This window comes from Dermacentor silvarum, chromosome 5, assembly GCF_013339745.2.
Source record: "Dermacentor silvarum isolate Dsil-2018 chromosome 5, BIME_Dsil_1.4, whole genome shotgun sequence".
Taxonomy (NCBI): domain Eukaryota; kingdom Metazoa; phylum Arthropoda; class Arachnida; order Ixodida; family Ixodidae; genus Dermacentor; species Dermacentor silvarum.
Genome location: NC_051158.1, coordinates 186,665,193 through 186,690,259, shown reverse-complemented (window position 1 = coordinate 186,690,259; position 25,067 = coordinate 186,665,193). Strand labels below are relative to the sequence as shown.

Here is a 25,067-nt window from a genome sequence, read left to right as displayed (position 1 = left end):
TCTCAGTGTGATCGCTTCTGATATGTGCATGAGAAGTGTTCATATATACTTTGAACATTTCCTCATTATTTCGTGTGAGCGGTGCATGCTTTCTACTGTACTTGTAGAGAACAGCGAGCGGTGGCCATACGTGTGCCGTTGTAAACAAATGCGCCGTTCCTGCGTTGCACAAATACTCTGGGCGCAGTGTCGCCCCTTCAAAGAGCTATGGCCACTGTGGTCAAGACTCGGCTATAAAAGCAATTTTTATCATCCTATTAGCGTACGTTCAGTGCAGGTCTAACACTGGCAGATGCATGAACTCTGTTGCTATATACGATACGGCTAACCTCCGCTGAGCAGAATCGACCACAGCTTAAACTTGACGTGGGCGGCTGGCGAGTGCTGACGTTCGTGCATTTCAACTTCCGAAGCATGTTTGGACTCATATTCGGCACGAACAAATATGAATAACAGGAATACAAGCGTAGGCGGTGTGTCAATCGCGTTGCGGTGCGATGTATTCGTTCAGAAGCACATCGCACGGTGACTGGTTTTGTCGGCGTAGCTGCACGAAATCCCGTCATCATATTCGACGACTTGTGGTTGTAAGTTGTACCAGAGTCATTGCCGGCCTAGGCATCCTGTCCAACAAGCGGCCACTCACACAAAACTAAAATTACAACGACAGACAAATGCACAAACCCACTTCAGCTCGCTTCCTGCAGCGTGTCTCCGCGTCCCGCGGGGCCCTGACGCCGTACGTATTGTTTCTCGCGGAGCCCGCTAAGGTGGCGCCACAGCGCAATGCAAAAGGCGGATTGTTTTGCCGTGTCCGTCTTATTTCATGCTGCATAACGTCTGCCACTTCCTTATATTCCCAGACTGCTGTAGGAAAAGTCTCAATTACAATACAAAGGCGGAGTCAGCGCCATTGTTTTCTTTCAATGAAAAATACGGCACCCAACAGCAGAAGCTTGGCAGTGAACGTCGAAGCAGGTAAGCCTAGTGTTGCCGTGGTGGTGGGTGCGGCAGCCAGCAGATCTGCGTGCGAGAGCACCTGTTTGAGGCAACGAGATAGTCAAAGTGGTGGCGGTGGTGGCTTCGATAAAGTCGTTTAAGACCAGCGGTCATGGCAAAAAGTCCGGAAAATCAGACGGCGTAGGGTTTTTGCGTCCGAAATTTTAGATGTTCTTATACATTGACGATATGGAGAACGTGGCGGTGCCACGAAGGCGTCCGAACTGTCGGGCATGTCAGAAAGATTGGGCGTCTGGAAAAACTGTCATTGACTGTATACTTGAAATACTGTGATGGTCGACACTGCCATAACGGTTCGCTTTCCCTCGTCGCGCACCATAGCAAACTGCAGATATACGTGCACATGTAACGCTGTCAGATTAGGCTGTGATGAGCAAATTCTTTAAAAAGCTTTCTGCCTACAAGCGAGCTTTTGCCATTCCATCCAGTAAGTACAAAGACAAACTTCGCGAAAGCGTTCGCGGTAGTTGCCAGCATGTCACCAGCGGACCAAATCTTGGCTGCCAGCCATCAGTCTCGCCCGTAATATCATGCCCAATCCCCGAAGCGGTTTACTGGTCTGAACATGTTGGAGGCCATCTCGCCGCGACGACCGTGCTTGCCACCGCGTCAGCTGGTAGCGAACTTTTGTCACGGCCGTACGACACAGCAAGGCTTAACCAGTGGCACTTCATCAGTATCCAGCGGCAAAAGTTGCCGTTTGGTGCCAAGTTGACCAAAATCTTGGCCGTATGCCACTCTTACGCCACGAAAGGAAAAATGGGTGTGCCATGTACACGTTATGCTCGAAAAATCGACCAAGACACCATACGGTGTCCGAAACTTCGGTCACCGTTTTACATTGGTCATACAGGAGTTCAGGGTCTGGCTCGGCGCCAGCTCGATCGCTCTCTGCTGCCGGAAAAGCGACATTGTCCCGTTGCATAAGTAACCTGTGCACATCGGGGTGGAAGGTACTGAATATAGACAGAAACCCACAGAAGAGACAGCTGTACGATCCCTTGACTTGGTCCACCGCGGAGCTAATGCAGCCGCTGGTCCATGCAATGCCACTTTAGATGGCGCGATAAAATGACGCTTGAGAGCATAGTTTCGTTTTTGAAAGCCCGAGCAACCCTTTCGGCGCAAAGTCCGTGCAGATTTCTCATATTTTGCTGAAATGTAGCAGGATGTAGCAGAGTTAGCCTCTCAGCGCAGTTCGACGCAACGGCACGGTAGCATCACTGCATTCACTGCATGCTTAGAAGTGTTCAAGCTCATAGACTGGGAAGGCTTAGGAGTGAGGATCAACAGCGAATATCTCAGCAACTTTCGGTTTGCAGACGACGTCCTACTCAACAACAATGGGGACGAATTACAGCTAATGATTGAGGCCCTTAACCGAGAAAGTGTAAGAGTGGGGTTGAAGATTAATATGCAGAAAAGAAAGGTAATGTTCAATAGCCTGGCAAGGGAACAAGAATTCAGGATCGGCAGTCAGCTTCTAGAGTCAGTAAAAGAGTAGGTTTATCTAGGTCAATTACTCACAGGAGACCCTGATCATGATAAGGAAACTTACATAAGAATAAAATTGGGTTGGAGTGCATACAGCAGGCATTGCCAAATCCTGACTGGGAGCTTACCACTGTCTTTAAAAAGAAAAGTGTACAATCCTTGCATTCTACCGGTGCTAACCTATGGGGCAGAAACGTGGAGGTTAACAAATAAGCTCGAGAACAAGTTAAGGACTGCACAAAGAGCGATGGAACGAAAAATGTTAGGCCTAACGTTAAGAGACGGGAAGAGAGCGGTGTGGAGCAGAGAGCAAATGGGGATAGCAGATATTCTAGTTGAAATTGAGAGAAAGACATGGAGCTGGGCAGGCCATGCACTGCGTAGAAGTAGATAATCGGTGGACCATTAGAGTTGCAGAATGGGTGCCAAGGCAAGGGAAGCACAGTTGAGGATGGCAGAAAACTAGACGGGGCGATGAAATTAGGAAATTTGCAGGCACAAGTTGCAATCAGCTAGCGCAAGACAGTGGTAATTAATTGTAGATTCCAGGGAAAGGCCTCCGTCCTGCCAGCGAACATAAACATAGGCTGATGATGATGGCAGTTAAGGACTGGTACCGGTTAGACGTGGCAAACAGATGCAATGCAAACCATCACCCGTCTTCCATGCCTCACCGCACTTCCTATTCAGGGGGAAGCAGGCCCAGCTGCGGCTGCCTGCACAGCGCACCGTAGAGAAAAAGATAAGTCAATGCACTAATCTTTCGCACCACTGCGCTCAGCCACGCTTCACAGCGCGATTCACACAGGCTTGCGTGTAATCCTCTAGAACATGAGTTCTCAAAGTGGGTTCCGCAGGCCCCTGCTCGGGGTTCCGTGAGCCACTGATAAATTTTTTCTGGTCCTGCGCTCGACAAGCGGTTAAAACAGCGAACACGAGGTGCGCTCAATCCAAAGCACCTCCATTACCCATACCCGAGTGTCAAAAAGCATATGACACTGTGTAATAGCAACGCCCGAACTGCGCGATAAATACGCAAGCAGCTTGTAGCCACCCAACCTCTGAGAACGGGCAGCGTGCCTAAGCTTTCGCACTTGAATCTCGGAAGCCGTAACTTACCACCACGCGCATTTCTCCTATTTGTATGTAGATAGGGTAGGTGCCGATAGCATGTGCACTGACATATACATTGGAGGAATAAAATTTTTTTTTTAATGCGCGTCGCAGAAGAGTAAAAACGGCCCTAGCGTCCAACCGAAACGAAGCGGCGCAGGCTGCATCGCCGTGGTCCTCAGTGGCAATCATATGCGGCACGTGACTGACACCAACGCCGGAGCACTTCGTGCCTAATTGTGCCCTCAAAGCCTTTATTCATGCGTTTATCGCCACGCGTAACATCTCGTTGGCGGCTAGTGGCATGCTTTCATAAGTGCGTAGTCGCCATCTATGATAGCGTCGATAACCACCGCAGTTTCGTGCGCAGCGGTTGCCGCATATAGCAGTTTCGTTTTCACTCGGTGCGCGCCTCGGCTGATGCCTTCACAACTGCATAGTCGCCATCCATGGTGGCGTCGATTGCGACCACGGTTTCGTCTGCACTTCTTTCAGCAAACGGTAGTTTCGTTTTGACGGTGCGTGCGTCGGCCGCTTGCCTTATGAACCGCAAGGTTGCCGTCCATGATCGCGTCGATAGTGGCCGCGGTTTCGTCCGCAGCGGTTGCGGCAAGCAGTATAGTTTCGCTTTGATGGTGCGTGCGTCGGCCGCTTGCCTTATGAACCGCAAGGTTGCCGTCCAGATCGTGTCGATAGTGGCCGCAGTTTCGTCCGCAGCGGTTGCGGCAACAGTATAGTTTCGCTTTGACGGTGCGTGTGTCGGCTGCTTGCCTTATGAACCGCAAGGTTGCCGTCCAGATCGCGTCGATAGTGGCCGCGGTTTCGTCCGCAGCGGTTGTGGCAAGCAGTATAGTTTCGCTTTGACTCAGTGCAAAGCTGTCGAAGAGCACCGGCTACATCGCGATGGACGGACACTTCTTGGCGAGCAGCCGACTGGAGCAAAACTAATCGGGGTGTGCGCACGTTGGTGCGGAGCGCATCTCAAATGAAGACGCGCGCCGCAAAGAATGTCGCGAGGCCTTCGCCGTCGCTAGCACTAATCAGTCATGATATGACGAGAATTTCAGCTTCCGCACTGCTCTTGTGCTAAATAGAACCAAGATTTGCTGTTTCATTGAGTAAATAAAAGCGTGTTGATGTAGTTGAGCATTCATTTATTGCTTTCTTGATACCCTCAATAATTCAACAATTGGTTAGTTAGGACATTTCAATTCGGTTAATTTGGGGAGGGGGGTTCCTTGGCATGTTATGGAGCTTAGCAGGGTTCTCTGGAAGGAATGTGCTTCTCAAGCATGTTGCATGTTGGTCCCAGGAAATCCTGGGACCAACTCAAAGAACCCCTGCTCATTCATGAGGGGTTCTCAAACACGTTCATTCCAGGGAACCCTGCTATGCTTCACCAAGTGCCAAGGAACCTTCCCTCCTCCCCCTCCCCCCCTCTCCAAAGTAAAGAGGCTAGGTGTAGTGCCGTGCAACACGTTTGGGGCCAACGGTGGTGGTGCACCTTGATGGCGACGTGCAACACATGTGGTGCAAACTGGGTGCAATCGTCATGAGCTAAGACGGCATCGCAACCAAGGCATGACGAGAAAGAATGAGTGTTCAGTGCATATCACACAGGGAGACCTATAACCTTTCATCACAAGAGGTCTTAGAATTAGTGCCGACTCTATTTTGCGTACTGTAAAACCTCATTAATTCTGACTTCACGGGGCCCAAAAGAAATCGCCAAATTTGAATTAACCGAATGTCGAATTATCGCGGGTATAAAGAAAATAAACAAATGCCTTTTACGTCAAGCCGCTTTTACTGAATGAATTAGCAAATCCTGTTTCTATTTTGCACAAAAGCAGTGCGGAAACTGCAATTCTCGTCATCTCCTATCTAATTAGCGCTCGCAGCGGTGAAGGCCTTGCGACTTCCTTCACAGCGCGGCCGTGACGCGCATTTTCATCTGAGGCACGCTTTTCAGTGCCCTACACATACCTACATTATTTTTAAATGCGTAAACATTTCTATGCTTTCTTAACGAGAAAACTGTCTGTGCGTCCCTCAGTCCCTTGTGTAAGACGATCGCTTTCAAGATAGAGGCCGCAGCACCGAGCAACTTAACCTTCGTGCCGCCTGGCTCTTCAATGCAAACGAAGCGGCACAGCGCGCGGAGTTATCAGCAGTCCGCACTGTCTGTCCGCTTTGCAGATCGCTTTCAAGATACGGTCCGCGTGGTTGTGCCAGAGTATGTTTGATTGGTCCGTGCCGCCGCCGGACTCATTTGATCACGGTTCATAATGGTTCGGCACGGATGAACAAGGAGCTAAAGAGCGATAATGGCTTATGAAGATCGGAACGTCATCGGCGCACCTGGCGCCGCAACCTGCAGTACTTTGCTTGCATTATCAATACACCTTGCGCCTCCGTCCTAACCAGTGTGTGTCGTCGCAGCGCTGTCGTTTGTACTGGCAGGATCAAGTGTCATAATAACTACACCTGGCTGTGTGGGAATGAGCAAGTGGCACAATGCTTACGCATACTTAGACGGAGGAGTTTCTGCTTGAAAATTTTTTGCCAGTGAGCTGATCGCCAACAAATTGTCCGTCCATTGCGATGTAGACGATGCGCTTCATCCTCGACATCTTTGCACCGAGTCAAAGCGAAAGTTTGCTGCAACTGCTGCGGACGAAATTTCGGCAGCTATCGATGGTGACCTTGCAGTTCGAAGGCAGGCGGCCAAGGGCCGCACTAAGGCAAAATGAAACTACCGTTTGCTGCAACAACTGTGGACGAAGCCGCGACCGCTATCACCGTGTTCATAGATGGCAACTGGTTGCTGCTAGCAGTCACGCTCACGTAGGCGATTAAGCACACCGAAAAATACAACATAGGTACCTCTTCGGCAGCGAACAGTGTCAACATAATATAGCTATAATGACGGCAACTATCATATGCGTATTAATAAATGGCAGAATCGACCATGGCTAGTCACATTTTTTGTCTTAACAGGCACTTATACCTACCTCTTCGTCAGCAAACAGCACTAGCATTTTTAATTTTTAAACTCTCAACTAATTTTTAAACTCAGAACAATAGGTATTCCAGAAATTTTTGTTTGTTGGATTTCAGCCTACTTAACTAATCGGAAACAATACGTAGATGTAGGAGGTCAACTCTCGGACTGTCTTCCAGTCACATCTGGTGTACCACAGGGCAGTGTGCTAGGCCCTTTGCTATTTATATTGTATATTAATGATATTGTTGATATTGTTAAACCTGGTGTAGAAATTAGATTATTTGCTCATGACTGTGTCCTGTTTAAGGAAATTATTTGCACTAATGATTTCAACGACCTCAATACTTACTACTCTGGGTAATATACATGAATGGTGTAAACAATGGGGAATGTCACTAAACATAAGCAAATGTGTCTGCCTTCCAGTTACTCGAAAAAAGAATCCACTTTCATATACTTACTTCTTAGGGTTTTTACCATTATAGCAAGTAAGTTGCTACAAATATCTCGTTTAATTATTTATGCGGTTTTACGTGCCAAAACCACGATCTGATTATGAGGCACGCCGTAGTGGGAGACTCCGGAAATTTGGACCACCTGGGGTTCTTTAACATGAACTTAAATCTAAGTACACGGGTGTTTTCACATTTCACTACAAATATCTCGGTGTGACACTGACTTCTAACCTATCTTGGAATCTTCATATTGATAATGTTTGCTCATCTGCCTTTCGCAAGCTATGTGTCCTGAAACATTAACTTACAACTGCTACTACTAATGTTAAACTTCTCTGTTACACTGCTCTTGTCCAACCAAAACTAGAATATGCGTGCATTACATGGGATCCTTATACTAAACGTAACATTGATAGTGTTGAGCGTATTCAGAGAAAGGCTGTAAGGTTTATATATAACAAATTTTCTGCGTCAGACTCGCCCTCAAATTTAATGGAAGCTAATGGCATACCACTTTTACAGGCACGAAGGCAAACATTTAGATTACAATTTCTTTACGAACTTCTGAATAACAAGCTAGCTCTAGATCTATCACCGTATTTCTCACCCTTAGCTAGCAGGCCCACCCTACACGACCAACAAAATGCGCTGACGCCATATTTTGCTCGCACTGACCTGTTTAAATTTTCTTATTTTCCAAGGACCATACATGATTGGAATTGTCTTACTGAGGCAAGTGATTGAGAGTTACCACTTTTTCCTGCATCGGTATTGCTCTTTTGTTGCTATTTGTTTTGGCTTTTGCTGCTTTGTTTGTATTTGTATTGTCCACCCTGCTTGGACCTTGAGTCCACAGTATTGAATAAATAAAATAAAATAACATAATGTAAGCAACTACAACGACGACAACCTTCCCGTACGTATTGAAAAACAGACAGAACCTATCATCACCAGTTACATTTCTTAACTGTAACAGGCACCTATACTTGACATTACGACCAAACTTCTGTTAGCAACTTGTAGCTCTGACGAGCTTTATAACTCACCTCCAAGATGAATGCCAGCCAGCTCAGTTCGGAGTTCAACAGCCATGGCAGCCAAGCCAAATAGTCTTTCCGTCCCGTCAATGGGCAGTGGACATCGCTCATTGCAACGCAAAAATAAGCCTCACTGCTTTGCAAAACTGAGTAACGATAGAATTTACTCGAGTGGCAGAGAGATTTCAGCAGCTGCTACCATGGATGCACGAACCCCATGCCCAAAACATGGCGGTTTCTATCCCACAGTCCTGTGTAAATCGAAACTGATGGAAAGCCCACCACCAGGTATTTACGCAAGGGGATTATGAAAAACGATACAGCAGTTCTGTAAGCTGCCCCTACACTCTGTTTCAGTAGTTCTGCGCAGCAGAGCCAAGGCTATGTGACCTGCGAGCACAGATTGTTGTGCAGTGAAATGTAGTGCCACAGTTCGGATCCTGCTGCATGATATAAACGGCCTTGACAAGTGTTCTCGTCGGCAGGTGTTCACCTGAAAGCTCCTCTGCAGGTCGCAGCTGTGGTTGATTGCGATTTTTGCTTCGTTTTTTAATAAAACATTTATTGAGGCTCTAGGATACTGAAAAAAATTCACCGACATTTACGACACTCAATAATGCGAAATTTGAGTGCAGCTATATACATGTTCTCATTTCGCAATTTATTAGCTGGCACGGAAAATATGTCTCGTGCAGCAGAGTTGCAAAACAAGTAACATTTAAGCACAACGATGGCCGCGAGCAGAGTCCGTGATCCTCAAAGATCTGATTTGCAGGTCCAGCGTGTTGGTTTTTATACATGACTCATCGAAGGTTCCAGAGTAATCGCTGGTGCCCACGTGGCCTCCAGAAAGCACTACACAATTCGCGCCGCGCATACAATCAGATTACAAAACACTTTCATGACAACAGCCAACAGATAGAACTATCGATAACATCCGAGAAACTTCTGATACATGCAGGCACGTCGTGCGTCGAGGGATAACGTTTAACATTTGTTAGCCGATGAAATGCAGTGACCGAAGAAAGATAAAGAAGTGAACAGACTACGCGCGGTACTCCGGCGCCATCTCGTAGCGATCGTCAGCACTCCGCTTTTTCCTTTCATCCTTCGCTGTTGTGCTCGTTCCCTCGGTTACGCTACCGACGCTCGCCACAGGAACGGGCCATTAACCCTTTCAGGGTCAATATCGTACATGTACGACCTCCGCGAACACCCTCAAAATGGTCAATGGCGTACATGTACGGAATCGCTTGTACATTTAAAAAGCGCGCCTCTTTCGATCATTTCTTTTGCTTGGCATGTGCTGCCACTCGACGGAAACACGTGGAATTTTTTACTTGCGCCAATGCCTCTCCGTTTTTTTTTTTTTTTTTTTGCAACGGCGCGTCAGCTATCGCTCGTGTATCCGGGCGCACGCGGCGGCGAAGTGCACGATTCTTTCGATTATTTCTTGTGCTTGGTATGTGCTGCCACTTGACGGGAACACGTTGAATTTTTACTTGTGCCACTGCCTTTTTTTTTTTATGGCAACGGCGCGTGAGCTACCGCTCGCGCATCCCGGCGCGCGCGCGCGGTGGCGGCAAGTGCGCTCTTACACAGAACACCGCTCTTCTTTCTATCATTTCTTTCGCTTGGTATGTGCTGCCACTCGACGGGAAGACGTGGAATTTTTACTTGTGCCAATGGCTCTCCGTTTTTTTTTCTTTTTTTTCTATGGCAACGGCGCGTCAGCTCTTGCTTGCGCATCCGGGCGCGCGCGCGCGCGCGGCACCGGCGGCAACGGTTTTCTCCTGCGGCGGATCCCGCTTGTTGCACTAAACCGATGGCTATCTGGCTCCAAATCTCTCAAAGGGTGACCGCTTGTTACTCGATTGTTTATCGCCCACCGCGGCGCGATTACACCTGTTCCCAGGCAGCCGCCTATATACACAAACGATGCTGCCGTTTTTGCGGTTCCTTTTTTGGAGACCACAAAAGCTCTATAGCCCCTTGTTGGCGATAAGACGAAGGCTTCTCACTTGTTTCGGTTTCCGGACGTGCACACAACCATTTTTCAGCACGCTTATCTTCTTATTCACGAATAGACATTGTGTATTTTAGAACACAAACGATTTTTTCCTCACTTTACTGTCACTTTAAAAAAATTACGACCATATTTTTTCAAAATAGATTCTTTCGAAGAATTTAAATCAGCAATAAAAAAAATCGACCCTGGGGGGTCGCATTTGGCAAAACAATTCGACCCTCAAAGGGTTAAGAGCTGCGCTCTAATACTCCACTTGTTTGAATGAAACAGTGCCAAGAACAAAAAGTTAATTGCCACGCTTCCATATTGACATTATTTTCATTTAAAAAGTATAAACACTTAATTGCTTTGATAGTGGCTAAATTCATACGTGTAGCCAGCGCAGCTGCAACACTGCAGAGGACTCCCTCCTCGGTAGTGCTTTGTCCTTCGTAGAATTGGTTTCCACAGACTCCCTTGTATGGTATCATTCCAAGTTACTCTCTTACGCAAAAGGGACGAATAAGTTGGCATTGAACATGCCTGGAACCCTGTGTGTGAGTGTGTGTTCTCTCTTCGTCCATCGTCGTCATTTTCGCGCCTTCACTTCAGATCATGTTTGAAACAGCGCGGAAGGAGTGCAGTAAACGTGCACAAATTCTAATTAGAAAAGTGGCTGCACTTATGAATGTCAGCGAGCGCACCATGCACAAGTGGCTGTTACAAGAGGGATCAAGAGATGGCGCCACCATCCGATGCGATACGCTGGCCGAGCGCTCCTTCGAACCCTCTGCTTCTGCCGTCTCTGCAACCCTCCTTTTCCTTTGTGTCTCAAGATATCTTGAAGACTCAAGCCTTTATGGTGTCAGAGAGAATATGGAACAAATTTTCTACTTCTGCTTTCACAATAGGTTATCTTCGCTGCGCAGTTGCAGCCTTAGTAGGTGCTGCTGCCGCCCGCGCTGCAACACTCGTCACTAGCAGACGACAGGGCACGGAAGGGCACCTTTAAGATGTGTTCGCCTTTCTGATTGGTCGAACAAGCCAGTAGTTTCCACAGTCCTATAGCTTCCACAGTGCTGCACAGAACTACTGAAACAATATTACATCTCAAGCGGACAATATTAATAAATTATACAGCACTCTGAAATATATTCGCATTAGTGAGTAGGACTTTTGCAAAACCCTCGTGAACATTGTAACAAATTCACATTAGCTGTAAATTCAAATATCAAATTTGTCCCCTTTAGGTGCTCTAACAGATGCAGTTTACAGAATTGCGATAACTGGTTTTGGTGCAGAGTTCCAAATTTGTTAACTTCGTGCTTGTATTTCTTTAAACTGACCAATTTTTATAAAAAAACTTCAGGTCCTAAAAAGTTTTGCTTCCTAATTTCACTAGAATTTAACTTTCCTTCTCGAATGCAACAAAATTCATTCAAATCGATCCAACTGTTTTCAGCATTTCTGCACTTTACATGTAGTAGTTGAACAAGAAGACCGGAGTTGGCCCCCAGCTAAAACTTTGTCTCAACGTTGGTAGGGTAGGTCCCTCTGATCATCAAGGGCCAAAATGAAGTGCTGTCTGTAAATTGTACAATTTATTACTGTTGCCTACCAATAACTTACACTCAAAGGTGACCATCTAAAGGTCCGAAATAAGCGACTTTATTCCTTAAGAGGCCAAAAAAAAATGCTGAGAATGCCTTGCTGTGCGTCCATCTGTAACCCGTTAAGTACGTATTCTCATGCTGCCATAAAAATAGAAGAAAGTACAGACAATGCATGCACCGAGCCAACATAAAGAGAGATCAACCATGCTGTGATAGTTGAGTGATCCAGCGTTTCTGCAAAACAGTCACTGACCCATACTTCCCTTACTTAATCACTGCCCTCATTGGCACTGACATCGAAGGTGGAGTTGGTGCCATGATTTCGAGCAACAAAAATCAAAGTATTCCAAAACTGCGTTTCTATTTAATGCATCACTGATAGATGCAGGGTTTTCAGAGCAGCAAAGAGCTCTTAATAATAGACTGACAGTGCTGCCCCTTCCCAGCCCCACCTGCTTGCAAAGGGCGAGTGCCTCGTCCAGGAGTTTCCGGCGCTCCTCAGCATTGCGCTCGGTCCGCGCAGCCAGCAGCTTCTCGTGGGCCCGTGTGAAGAGTGCATCCTCAATGCGATACAGGGATGGGCAAACGCTGCGCAGCCGGTTGGACACTGCTTCTGCTGCTGCATTGTCCTGCACAGGCCGGCCACAACAAAATACCAAGTCACAGACTGTAAAACAACAGACAAGTGAAGTAGACGGTACAAAATCACAAGTACACGACACTCGGAAGAGAACGAATGAGCAGGTCTGGAAGTGTAACCGCCACTTCAAACACAAAATGCAGGTAGGCATACCAGCCACACTGCTGTTACGGTATCAGAGTGTATACCAAATTTACATTTTCAATTTCCCTAATTTTTCAAGATTTCCCATGACAATTGTAACCAAAATTTCCTGACAAATTTTACAGAACGTGTGACTAAAGTCAAATTTTCAACCAAGTATGGTGGCTAGGGAAAATGCTGGTGCAGTGGAATGCCATTTATTGCTTGCTCAATTTCACAAACTGTTTTTCAGCTTAGAAAAAGTTCAGATCATGGATATGAGAAAGACTACACTTGTGTTATGTCTCAACGCTATTCTTCGACAAGGACAGAAAGTATACGCTATAGTGCAAATGCGCTGTAATAGTACTGAGCTGTGTCAAAGGATTATATGCGGATGCGAACAGGCCGACAGCACAAGGGCAACTGACTCCCGGCAAGAGCTCATCATATCATTACTCAAGCAAAATCATCACGGCTCTCACATACCATGTGTCCCATCTCTTACTTTCAGCAAAATAGAATGTTTATTACGTCTGAAGGCAATCAGTACTGAAAATAAGGAGCAGTGCTGTGTGCAACCGAGCAACTAGTTCTGTACTTCCCAAGCTGAATGCTGTCTCAGACACATGATGGAAAATAATAATAAAAATTAAGCACGTTTTACACGTTCGTAAAACATGAAGGCGAAAGACTGTTAGCTGTGGAAGAAGACAACGCCGAACACCCGAGCAGTGGCACGAGTGCAAGAGGCAGTATGGCACAGGAGCCGAGGGCAAAAACAAAACTTTATTCCCACTCCCCCAAAGTCCCTTACATACAAGGTCCTTGTAGCGCCACCTTATGACCACTTGCACAAGGCACACAGGTGGCGACCTCTACATATGGAAATGCTGGCATGATCGGCGGCATCGGAGCCAGCTGTGGAAGAAGACAACTATGAACGTGCGAGCAGTAGCACGAGCACATCTCTGTGACCACGTGACGTGTTCAATCAGGCACACGCTAGGCACCCCTTTAGTAAACCACAACCGTGGAGCAGCCGTGGCTTGAGAGAAGTGTGCTCGTCTCGCATCGCGGAGGCCCAGGTTCGATTCCGACATAGACCAAAATTTAACAAGTTTTCTTTCTAAAGCCACTAATTTACTCTGTTTGCAGGAACCTCCCTGATAAATGCGACGTCAATCCAAACATTTTTTGAAGTGTTTTTAGTCTTTACGGCGTCGGCCCAATTTCGTCACGGCCAAGGTCACGGAAGGTCAATGAAAGGTCACCGCGAACCTAAGGCTTTCGCCTTAATTCACCCCTTTTTAAAATTCACCCTTTTAACTCTTTGTGGGACAGTGAGACTTACATGTCCCACCTTTTTCTTCGCCAAGTTCTAATTTCTTTAGATAAAAATTACTGAATCGATTGCTTTCAGACTTTTAGTGCCACCTCATGGATGTTCTAGAAAGCGATTTTGGTAGTTGTTTTTATGGTATTCGCAATGTGGCAGTACATACCTGTTGTGACGTCAGCCCACACGCGGCTATCACAGATTATCTGGTGGCCATCACTTTTGCCTCCCCGTATGCCCTTTCCCTTGCTCTGCGATCTCGGGGCATATAAACAACGCCCAAGACAATAAAGCATGATATTTCCTTGTTGGCTCCACGAGTGCCGGCGTCTGGTCATTTCAGTGGCGACGAGGGTGGGATGACGGACGAACACCAACAGGAAAACGGAATGGCCAGCTATACAGGCTCACCATCGTTCGACGAGGCCACCGATGAATGGCCAGCGTACCAAGTTCGTCTAGAGGCATTCTTCGAGGGCCATGGCGTTACGGAAGTGAAGAAGAAACGGGCTTTGCTCGTTGCAGCGCTGAGCACCAACACGGTGGGCGTGATTGCCGGACGCTGCGCGCCAGCCAAGGTGAACAAACTTTCATACACCGAGGTCGTGGCCCTTCTGCAACAATATTTTTCGCCGGAGCCTAACGAGATAGCCCAGTCGTACAAGTTCTTCACGCGCAACCAATCGCCAGGTGAGCCGGTCAAAGAATTTCTTCTGGCCATCCGTCAGATTGCTAACACATGCAATTTCGGAGACAGTCTGGACAGAATGCTGCAGGATAGAATTGTATGCGGCTTGCAAAGCTCCAGTGTACGTCGGAAACTGTTAGCGAAAACAGGCCTGACCAGAAGCGAGGCCGAAGAAATAGCGCTGGCAGCCGAGCTGGCAGTTGAGAACGAAAGAGGGATAGGCGCGGCCAAGTCAGACGAAAATGTGTATGCGGTAACAAAGAAAGGCACACCGAGGGAGGGACGCCGAATGTCATGCTTCAGATGCGGAGGTCAGGGGCACAGCGCAGAAACATGCCGGTTCCGCTCAGCTATATGCTACAAGTGCCGTCAACGTGGGCACCTGGCGAGGGTGTGCTCCCGTCGCACAGATAAATTACCTACCGCCCCGAGAGTGTCACATCAGGACGTCAGTATGCTAGAGCCGAAGGATGAGGACGCTGAGGCTAATGGCCTATTTATGCTGGGGGCTGTGGAAGACTACGTCGGATCCCTCGGAACAGTAAAGCCGCTGGTTCGTACGTTGGAGTGGGGCGGAGTGCCGGTCACCATGCAGCTAGACACGGGTTCACCCGTTTCACTCATCACATGGCCAACGTATATAAAACATCGGGTGGCCTGGCCTAAACTCCAAGACTCCGCATTGAACTTAACTTGTTTCCTCGGGAAACTTCCGGTGAGCAGACAGTTGAAGCTTAACGTTTCTACAGGAGGGCGTTCCGTGGCAGGCACCTTGACCGTCCTGGGATGCAAAGGGCCCAACCTGTGCGGCCGAGACCTCATCAAAACGTTCGACCTACTTAATGTACCGGTTTGCAGCGTATCAGCCAAGGCTGAGCCCATCACAGATCCAGTAGAAAAGGTCGATGTCCAAGATCTGTTAAGAGAATTTCCGGACGTGTTTAAACCAGGTCTGGGCCTTATCAAGGGTCCACCTGCCCACCTGCGCCTAAAAGAAACCGCCGTTGCAAGGTTTGGAAAGCTCGTAAAGTGCCGTACGCGTTACGTTCCCAAGTAGCCGCAGAAATTGATCGACTTGTTGAAAATGGCATACTCAAACCAGTGCCACACTCCGAATGGGCGGCGCCCGTAGTTCCAGTGGTGAAACGCAACGGCAGCATAAGGCTTTGCGGGAATTTCAAGGTCACAGTGAACCAAGCCTGTCTTACAGCGCAGTATCCTCTTCCCCGTATCGATGATATACTAGCCACGTTAAATGGAGGGGAGGTTTTTACTACGATTGACCTCCGCGACGCTTACAACCAGCTTCCTTTGGATGAAGAATCCCAGCTACTTACAACCGTGAATACGCAAAAGGGGCTCTTCTGTTTCACTAGACTACCATTCGGGGTTTCATCGGCCCCTGCGTTGTTTCAGAGCCGCATGGAAGCAATACTGCAAGGTTTGCCAGGGGTTCAAGTCTATCTCGATGATGTCATTGTGGCAGAAAAAAAGAATGATTGCACCACGCTTCGCAAAGTATTGGAGCGGTTCCAACAGTCGGGAGTGCGGTTGTCCCCCCCATCCGGACAAGTCCAAATTTCGCCAACCGGAAGTTGACTTCCTGGGTCACAGAATAAGTGCTCATGGGGTGCAGCCGAAGACGGAAAACATTGACGCAATCCTCGAGGTCAAGGAGACGCAAAGCACAGCGGAACTGCGGTCATTCTTGGGACTGGTCACTTATTAGCACAAGTTCCTTAAGAACGCGTCCTCGGTGATGGCACCCCTGTACGAGCTTCTCCGCACAAATGTAAAATGGCGATGGGGCTGCCCACAGCAGGTAGCTTTTGACGAGGTGAAGACGAGGCTCAAGGAAGCCGAGTGGTTAGCTTATTTTGACGGCGACAAGCCTCTAATTCTCGAGTGCGACGCGTCGCCTGTTGGAATCGGCGCGGTGCTATCCCACGATGTGGGTCAAGGTGTGTTACGTCCGGTCGGCTTCCGCTCCCGCATACTCACCCAAGCAGAGCGTAACTATTCACAGTTAGAGCGGGAAGCCCTCGCATTGGTATTTGGTGTGCTTAAATTTCGTGTCTATTTGCTCGGCAGAGTTTTCACCTTGATAACCGACCACAAACCGCTTGTAGGCCTCTTCCATCCAGACAAGCCTGTACCTGCCATGGCTGCGGGCCGGATCCAGCGCTGGGCCCTTATCTTGAGCGCCTACAGCTACAATATCCAGCACAAGGCCAACGTTCCCGCTGACGCGCTCAGCAGGATTCCAGTATCCTCATCGACACTTCCCGAGGAATCCGAAGATTGCGATGGTTGTGAGTACGTTCTTCTCACAGACAGCCTCAACGATGGGGTGATTTCGGCCAAACAGCTAGCGGCCTTGACTTCAAAGGATAGAGAGTTAACTAAGGTACGGAAGTGGGTACAGGAAGGTTGGCCACGACGCCTGGCTCGACAGGATGAGCTTTTGAAGGTATTCTTCAACAGGAAGGACGAGTTGACTGTCAGTCAGGGACTCGTGTACTGGGGCCATCGTGTGGTGGTGCCCATCGAGGCAAGATCTGCGATGCTACATCTGTTGCACGACACGCACCAAGGAATCGGTGCGATGAAAGCACTGGCATGCTCACTGTTTTGGTACCCGCGGATTGATGCGGACATAGAGCGGCTCGTAAAAAGCTGCCAGGTTTGCGTGCAAGCGGCTCCTATGCCGCCTAGACAGGAGGCGGTGCCCTGGTCGGAAACGGGACGACGTTGGTCGAGGCTACACATAGATTTTGCTGGTCCTGTTGAAGGGTACATGTTGATGATATTGGTAGATGCTCATACCAAGTGGATTGAGGTTGTGCCCATGAAAAGCGCCACAGCGTGCTCAACCATCGAGGCCTTGCGCACCACGTTCAGCAGATTTGGTATACCGGAAACCATTGTGTCAGATAACGGCCCACAGTTCACGGGGAAAGAGTTCGCCGATTTTATGCGGCGCAATAACGTCCTACACTTGCGCACCGCACCGTATCACCCGCAGTCAAACGGACTGGCAGAACGGGCTGTGCGAACCGTGAAGCAGAAATTGAAGACAAACCGACAAGGGTCGTTACAAACCCGTTTGGCGAGGATCCTGCATAGTTACCGAAGGACCCCGTTGGCCTGCGGGGAAACACCTGCAATGCGACTGTTGGGGTTCCAGCCCTGGACGCCGGCCACGATCCGGGAAACGCAAGGCGCCCGGATGGTATCGGCGGATGGTGCTACGGGTGAGATCGTACGCCGTCACTTGGACCAAGTCAAGGTGCGACTGCCGGACAGCTCATTGGCCAATTCACCAGTCCCGTGTCCCACTGACATAAGGCCAGAAAGCAACCAGAGGACCCACCTGCAGAACCTGTCCAGAACCAGAGGACCCACCTGCAGCGGGATCGCCTGCATCAACAGACCTACGGCCCCTCGAGGCTACCCCAACCCTGAGGAGGTCCACTCGGATCCGAAGACCCCCCGAACGGTTTTCCCCTTAGAAAAAAAGGGGGGGGGGGGGGAGAAGATTGTTGTGACGTCAGCCCACACGCGGCTATCACAATTATCTGGTGGCCATCACTTTCGCCTCCCCGTATGCCCTTTCCCTCGCTCTGCGATGTCGGGGCATATAAACAACGCCCAAGACCATAAAGCACGCTTTTTCCTTGTTGGCTCCACGAGTGCCGGCGTCTGGTCAATTCTCAAACAAACCATTCCGCTTGCGCGTGCTGCATGCTGTTTCCAGCAGATGTTGGCGCACGCCCCACGCAACTCAGCATGACCAGTAAGCTTGAAAAGTTTATTTCTTACTCACGAGTTCCTAGATATCCTATTATCGTGGTTTGCTTCTTTCGTACCCATACTGTTTCCACAAAATTTGTGCAATGCAAAATTCACACCCTTTCAGTGGTGATATATTTGCGAAAGCATAGCCAGTCTAACATTGTGTGGAGTATCCAATTTTCATTCTGCTTCACGCAGGGAAATCTCTGTTCATGGAGGAAGCAGCTGAGCTGTTATTCAGCCTCCCAGATGACCCATGTGATAGCGAAATCCATGCGGACGTTGCAGAGAGTGATGATGCTATTCCAGCGCTAGCGGCGGTGGATGAGAGCGACCACGGTTATGAGCTTGATCAGCCGTCCACAGGTGTGAAAAAGCACAAATCATACGCAAGGAAAAAGCCGAAAAAAAAAAAGAGGAGGCGCGCTCACCCCTGAGCCCAAAAGGCGACGAGGAGTGTGCAGATGGAGACCCTGAGGCAGCTACTCCCTGGACAACTACTCCACCAACTCTTGTGAGACGCAAGGTGACCCCACAAGATCCGGTGTATTCAGAAAAGTTGGCTACATGTATCAAGCCATTACCGCGGCCATTGTCATTGGCCGCGGCCAATGACAGCGCCGCCAGCGTGTACGTCAGCCGGCGGGGCGGGGCCGGCGAGCAAGCGCTCCGGTCGCCCCGGTGTTTTTTTTTTTCCCTGGTCGAGGCGATGGTCTCTTTGCCGCTGACGGCATCACAAAATTCGGGTACACTTTGTTTCTGACACGAAATAACCTATAGAATGAAGTGAACTCAAGGTTGTGCATGTTATAAAACGTTGCGCTAAGTAGTAAATTTTTGACGCTGTTTATCGATTCGGAAGTGGTCAGCGCAGACGCCGCAGCAGTCGTCTATGCGAAGTGGCTCGCCTGACTGGCGTGTTTTCTCATCGCTACCAATGGCGTCGGGAAAACTAATTGTATTGCCACTTATGAGCGACATAAATGTTCAGACGTTGATTGTGTTGACGAATATGGGCGCTTTATAACGAGCTGCGGACGGATCGCAAGGGCTGTCGACCCCGGATCCCACGGCCAGCGAGCTAGGCCTATCTATATACCGTCTCCCAGCGATCGCAAGCTCGCCTGGCTTGATCGTTCGCTTCCGTCCGCGCCGATAAAATCAAATGTATCGCAATTTAAGAGCGACATAACTGTGACACGTTGTGCTGACCAACGTAGGAGGTTTATTACGAGCTACAAGCGGTCGTGTTGCACGCGACACCGGTTTCGGATTCGACGGCCCAGCGAGCTAGGCCTGGCAGCTCCTAGCCATCGGCGGCTGTCGACGGAGCCCACACTGCGGACGCGGCCTTGCGGAAACACGTCTACGCTGCTCGCACAGATGCGTTTTCATTGCGATCGCTTGTGCGAAACTAGAGAACTGTGCAAATACGTTTGTTTTCACTTTGCAAAGTTCCGCAGTATTCCGAGCGTCCATGCAGGGCCACCGGTTGTGGGCGGAGCTACGCATCGCACGTCGTTCGTACCATGTGTCCCGAATCGTCGTATGCGGCAAGTCGGACTCCGACGCGTCGTACGATGGATCGCACGCAAAATCGCACCATGTGTCTCACGTTTAATGATGACAGCGCAAACTGTACTGTCAAGATGAAAAGAAACGCGAACCGCGGAAAGCGTGGCTTTTAGCACGGTATTGGCAAGGAAAGCTGATCATCAGCCAGTCATATCTGACACTCGGAACGCACACGCAGTGCCGGAACAAGATTCTAGCGCTACGGTGGCGCCGACTGAAAATAGCGACAGCCAAAGCATATGGGAGTTGGACCCATATCTTCGCACTAGCGCTGACCGTGCCAAAAGCCACGCTTTCCATGGTTCGCGTTTCTTTACATCGCGATAGTACAGTTTGCGCTGTCATCATTACTGTGCCGTCAACTTTCATCGTTTTCAAATAAAAGAGAAGCAGAGCAGAAACGAAAATTTCGCAGGATAGGGGCGTACCAATGCACAGCGCGATCAAACCAGATGTGCCCCCCTGTGAATGGTGATGACAGGACGGCGCGCACTATACCTTCAGTTATGCTTCGGCCACGCGCTCCGCTGTTTGCGTTTCTTTCCATCGTGATAGTACATCGACGTTAAACACAAGGCGTGGGATGCTGTCCACATGTGACAGTCGCTTACAACACAGCCGTATAAGAGAACGCAGATGACGTCATTTAAGGTGATTTACGAAAGGAACTCGGCAGCGACACTCGACACCACGCTGCCACACATCACCGACGAAGACAACTTCCACGTCGCCGCCTATCCCCAGCGCACTGGTGAAGCATGACAACTTGCACGGTCACACATCAAGAATCAAGAAAGGACAAACAGCCGACGCTACAGCCTTCGACAACGCTATGTGGAATCCAACTACCGTGTTTGGGTTTTGATCCCGATACGCTGATGTGGACTGAGTGAAAAGCTGCTTCGACATTATTTTGTACCATACAAGATCATTTTATGTATTGGCGCAAACCTGCACTATGAGGTCGTTGCTGGATGGCATTATACAATCACAGTGGTACTGCGCATGACCTGAAGTCAACCAAGTGATGCTTCTGAAGCCATTCTACGTGCGATAACGAACATTGGGATTTCATTTTTCTGTTGTTGCTTTGTTTCTTTTATTCAGTCCACCTTTTCACTTTCAAGTTCTGTTTGTAACACCAGGAAGATGCTTCTTAAGGGAGGATGTGGGGCTGCAAATCAGCTTTTGAACTGTTGGGTTTTATTTTCTCAAAATTTTTGCGCGCAAATAAACAGGGACGAAGAAAAGGAGACACAAGGACGAGCGCTTTCTAACAACTGATGTTTATTATTGAAGAACCACCGGCTTAAATACCCACAGATCTGCGCGATCCTGTCAATAGAACATGTCAAGAGCGCATAAAATAACGCTTGTCATGAAATGCCGCTACGCGGTCAGCATAAAAAGCAGCAATGTTCATAAAACAAGCACAAAAGGCGAAAACGCGTTAAAGATATGATGACAGCAGCGAATTCTCTTTATCTAACAATGAAACAGAAGGATGACTGATGCATTTTCCTTTTAGTTTTTCAATCCAGTGAGCTTCCACAATTTCTCTCGCGGTTTGATTTCTATGCCTAAGCAAAATGGCGGTGCTTTCAAGACAAGGTGAGCACGCATGTTCTTCACAATGCATCGCCAAATGCGTACTAGGGCGACCTTTGAGACTAGACAAGTGTTCCCTTAGTCTCGTGTTAACGCATCTCGAAGTCTGCCCTACGTACACATGACCACACGTCAAAGGAATCTGATAAACAACGTTCATCGCGCAATCGACAAATTGGTTCTTACGTGGATGTTTTATACTACATCCTTTCTTAGCATCATCCTTACTTTCATACTTACTTTTGACCTTAGAACACACACTGCCTATTTTGTTTTTTGCTGAAAACACCACTTTTACTTCGTAACTCCCAGCCACCTTCTTAAGTCTGTGTGAAAGGCCATGAACATACGGAATCACTGACACCTTAGAAGCTAAATCTTTCTGTCTTTGATTACTTGTGCATGATTCTTTATCCTGTTTTAGTTTTTTCATTAATCTAGAGCATGACGCTAGCATCACAGCGAGCGGGTATCCAGCCTTTCTCAACCGATTGACTTGTTCAAGAAATGCAATGTTTACAGTGTGATAACATGATTTCAACAACGCTGACCTGAAACATGAAATGACTGTACCATTCTTCACAAGCCTGGAATGGTTAGAGGCATAGTTCATTAGCGGTTTTCCATCTCGGGGCGAGAATGACCAACACACATGTTCCGGTAGAAATTCTAACTTGACATCTAGAAACTGTAGCTTATTATCTACTGGTACTTCAGAAGTGAAAGTCAAGCCCTTGCCCAGAGAATTAAATGATTTTACTACCCTATTTCTGAAAACATCTTTGTCTACATGACAGCCCAAAATCAAGTAGTCATCTACATATCTGTATACCTTATATACTACACCTTCTAGATCTTTTGCCAGCTCTCTGTCTATGCTTCCCAGAAAAATGCTACTAAGGATGGGAGCTACCTTTGACCCGATGCACACGCCCCCTGCATGTATATACGTTTCATCACAGAATCCTACGTGTGTATTAGCTAAATAAAAATGCAGAAGTTCAAGAAAAGACTCAACAGTCATCCCGCACGTGTTGCGAAATGACACCTCGTCATTCTCATTTGTTATGCAATCATTAACACTGCGCATTAAGGGCCCATGCGGCAAGGAATAATAGAGGTCTTGAACATCTATGCTGAATCCCCAGCTGCAACTTGTACTATCTGATGCCAAAAATTTCACAAGGCCTTCAGAGTTTTTTAATAAGTACGGATCCTGTACTTCCAAGGAATTCAACATTTTCTGCAAGAATCCTGCGACCAGAACCTGCCAACACCCTCGCTCGGACACAATTGGCCTAAACGGGATTCCTTGCTTGTGTGTTTTTGCAGTAAAAAATATATCCAATATCATTCCTTTTGAGTTCTTTACATGTGACGCGAGCTTTCCTTGGTTACATTTATTCAATAGCTCCACCGCCTTCTTTTTTACAATTTCTACATTCACATCACTTTTTCTAAAGCACTTGTTCACCGCTAGGAAAGCTTTTTCTAAATAACAATCATTTGGTACAACAACCAGAAAGCCTTCCTTGTCAGCTTGAACCACACGCAGATTATTCTCAACCAAATACTTAGCAGTCCTATCAATATTAGGTCTGGATCTATCGCTTACCGAAGCCTTGGCCACCACGTCCACACATTCCACCACACATCGTTCTTTTTCTTTCTCTGGTACACTCCTGGCAATGTCCCTTGTAAGTGCTAATCTGTCGACGATGCCAATCCTTGGCTCCACGCAGAACTTTGGCCCCAACTTGAGTACCTCTTGATGCCGTTCTTCCACCGTTGCGCCCCCTAGTAGCAAGGAATCCCGTTTAGGCCAATTGTGTCCGAGCGAGGGTGTTGGCAGGTTCTGGTCGCAGGATTCTTGCAGAAAATGTTGAATTCCTTGGAAGTACAGGATCCGTACTTATTAAAAAACTCTGAAGGCCTTGTGAAATTTTTGGCATCAGATAGTACAAGTTGCAGCTGGGGATTCAGCATAGATGTTCAAGACCTCTATTATTCCTTGCCGCATGGGCCCTTAATGCGCAGTGTTAATGATTGCATAACAAATGAGAATGACGAGGTGTCATTTCGCAACACGTGCGGGATGACTGTTGAGTCTTTTCTTGAACTTCTGCATTTTTATTTAGCTAATACACACGTAGGATTCTGTGATGAAACGTATATACAGGCAGGGGGCGTGTACATCGGGTCAAAGGTAGCTCCCATTCTTAGTAGCATTTTTCTGGGAAGCATAGACAGAGAGCTGGCAAAAGATCTAGAAGGTGTAGTATATAAGGTATACAGATATGTAGATGACTACTTGATTTTGGGCTGTCATGTAGACAAAGATGTTTTCAGAAATAGGGTAGTAAAATCATTTAATTCTCTGGGCAAGGGCTTGACTTTCACTTCTGAAGTACCAGTAGATAATAAGCTACAGTTTCTAGATGTCAAGTTAGAATTTCTACCGGAACATGTGTGTTGGTCATTCTCGCCCCGAGATGGAAAACCGCTAATGAACTATGCCTCTAACCATTCCAGGCTTGTGAAGAATGGTACAGTCATTTCATGTTTCAGGTCAGCGTTGTTGAAATCATGTTATCACACTGTAAACATTGCATTTCTTGAACAAGTCAATCGGTTGAGAAAGGCTGGATACCCGCTCGCTGTGATGCTAGCGTCATGCTCTAGATTAATGAAAAAACTAAAACAGGATAAAGAATCATGCACAAGTAATCAAAGACAGAAAGATTTAGCTTCTAAGGTGTCAGTGATTCCGTATGTTCATGGCCTTTCACACAGACTTAAGAAGGTGGCTGGGAGTTACGAAGTAAAAGTGGTGTTTTCAGCAAAAAACAAAATAGGCAGTGTGTGTTCTAAGGTCAAAAGTAAGTATGAAAGTAAGGATGATGCTAAGAAAGGATGTAGTATAAAACATCCACGTAAGAACCAATTTGTCGATTGCGCGATGAACGTTGTTTATCAGATTCCTTTGACGTGTGGTCATGTGTACGTAGGGCAGACTTCGAGATGCGTTAACACGAGACTAAGGGAACACTTGTCTAGTCTCAAAGGTCGCCCTAGTACGCATTTGGCGATGCATTGTGAAGAACATGCGTGTTCACCTTGTCTTGAAAGCACCGCCATTTTGCTTAGGCATAGAAATCAAACCGCGAGAGAAATTGTGGAAGCTCACTGGATTGAAAAACTAAAAGAAAAATGCATCAGTCATCCTTCTGTTTCATTGTTAGATAAAGAGAATTCGCTGCTGTCATCATATCTTTAACGCGTTTTCGCCTTTTGTGCTTGTTTTATGAACATTGCTGCTTTTTATGCTGACCGCGTAGCGGCATTTCATGACAAGCGTTATTTTATGCGCTCTTGACATGTTCTATTGACAGGATCGCGCAGATCTGTGGGTATTTAAGCCGGTGGTTCTTCAATAATAAACATCAGTTGTTAGAAAGCGCTCGTCCTTGTGTCTCCTTTTCTTCGTCCCTGTTCATTTGCGCGCAAAAATTTTGAGAAAATGAATCTGTTCCAACTAGGCCGACTCGCAGC

At 47.7% G+C, this 25,067-nt stretch overlaps 1 protein-coding gene across 1 annotated transcript in view; it reads right to left on the bottom strand.

The window, feature by feature from the left end:
* Positions 1 to 25,067, bottom strand: part of LOC119454643 (nuclear pore complex protein Nup155) — a 176,445-nt gene that overhangs the window by 17,945 nt on the left and 133,433 nt on the right. Inside the window, exon 7 of the mRNA XM_037716517.2 lies at positions 12,200 to 12,376. Coding sequence (XP_037572445.2) covers positions 12,200 to 12,376 — 177 coding nt within the window. The remainder of the gene's footprint in view (positions 1 to 12,199; positions 12,377 to 25,067) is intronic.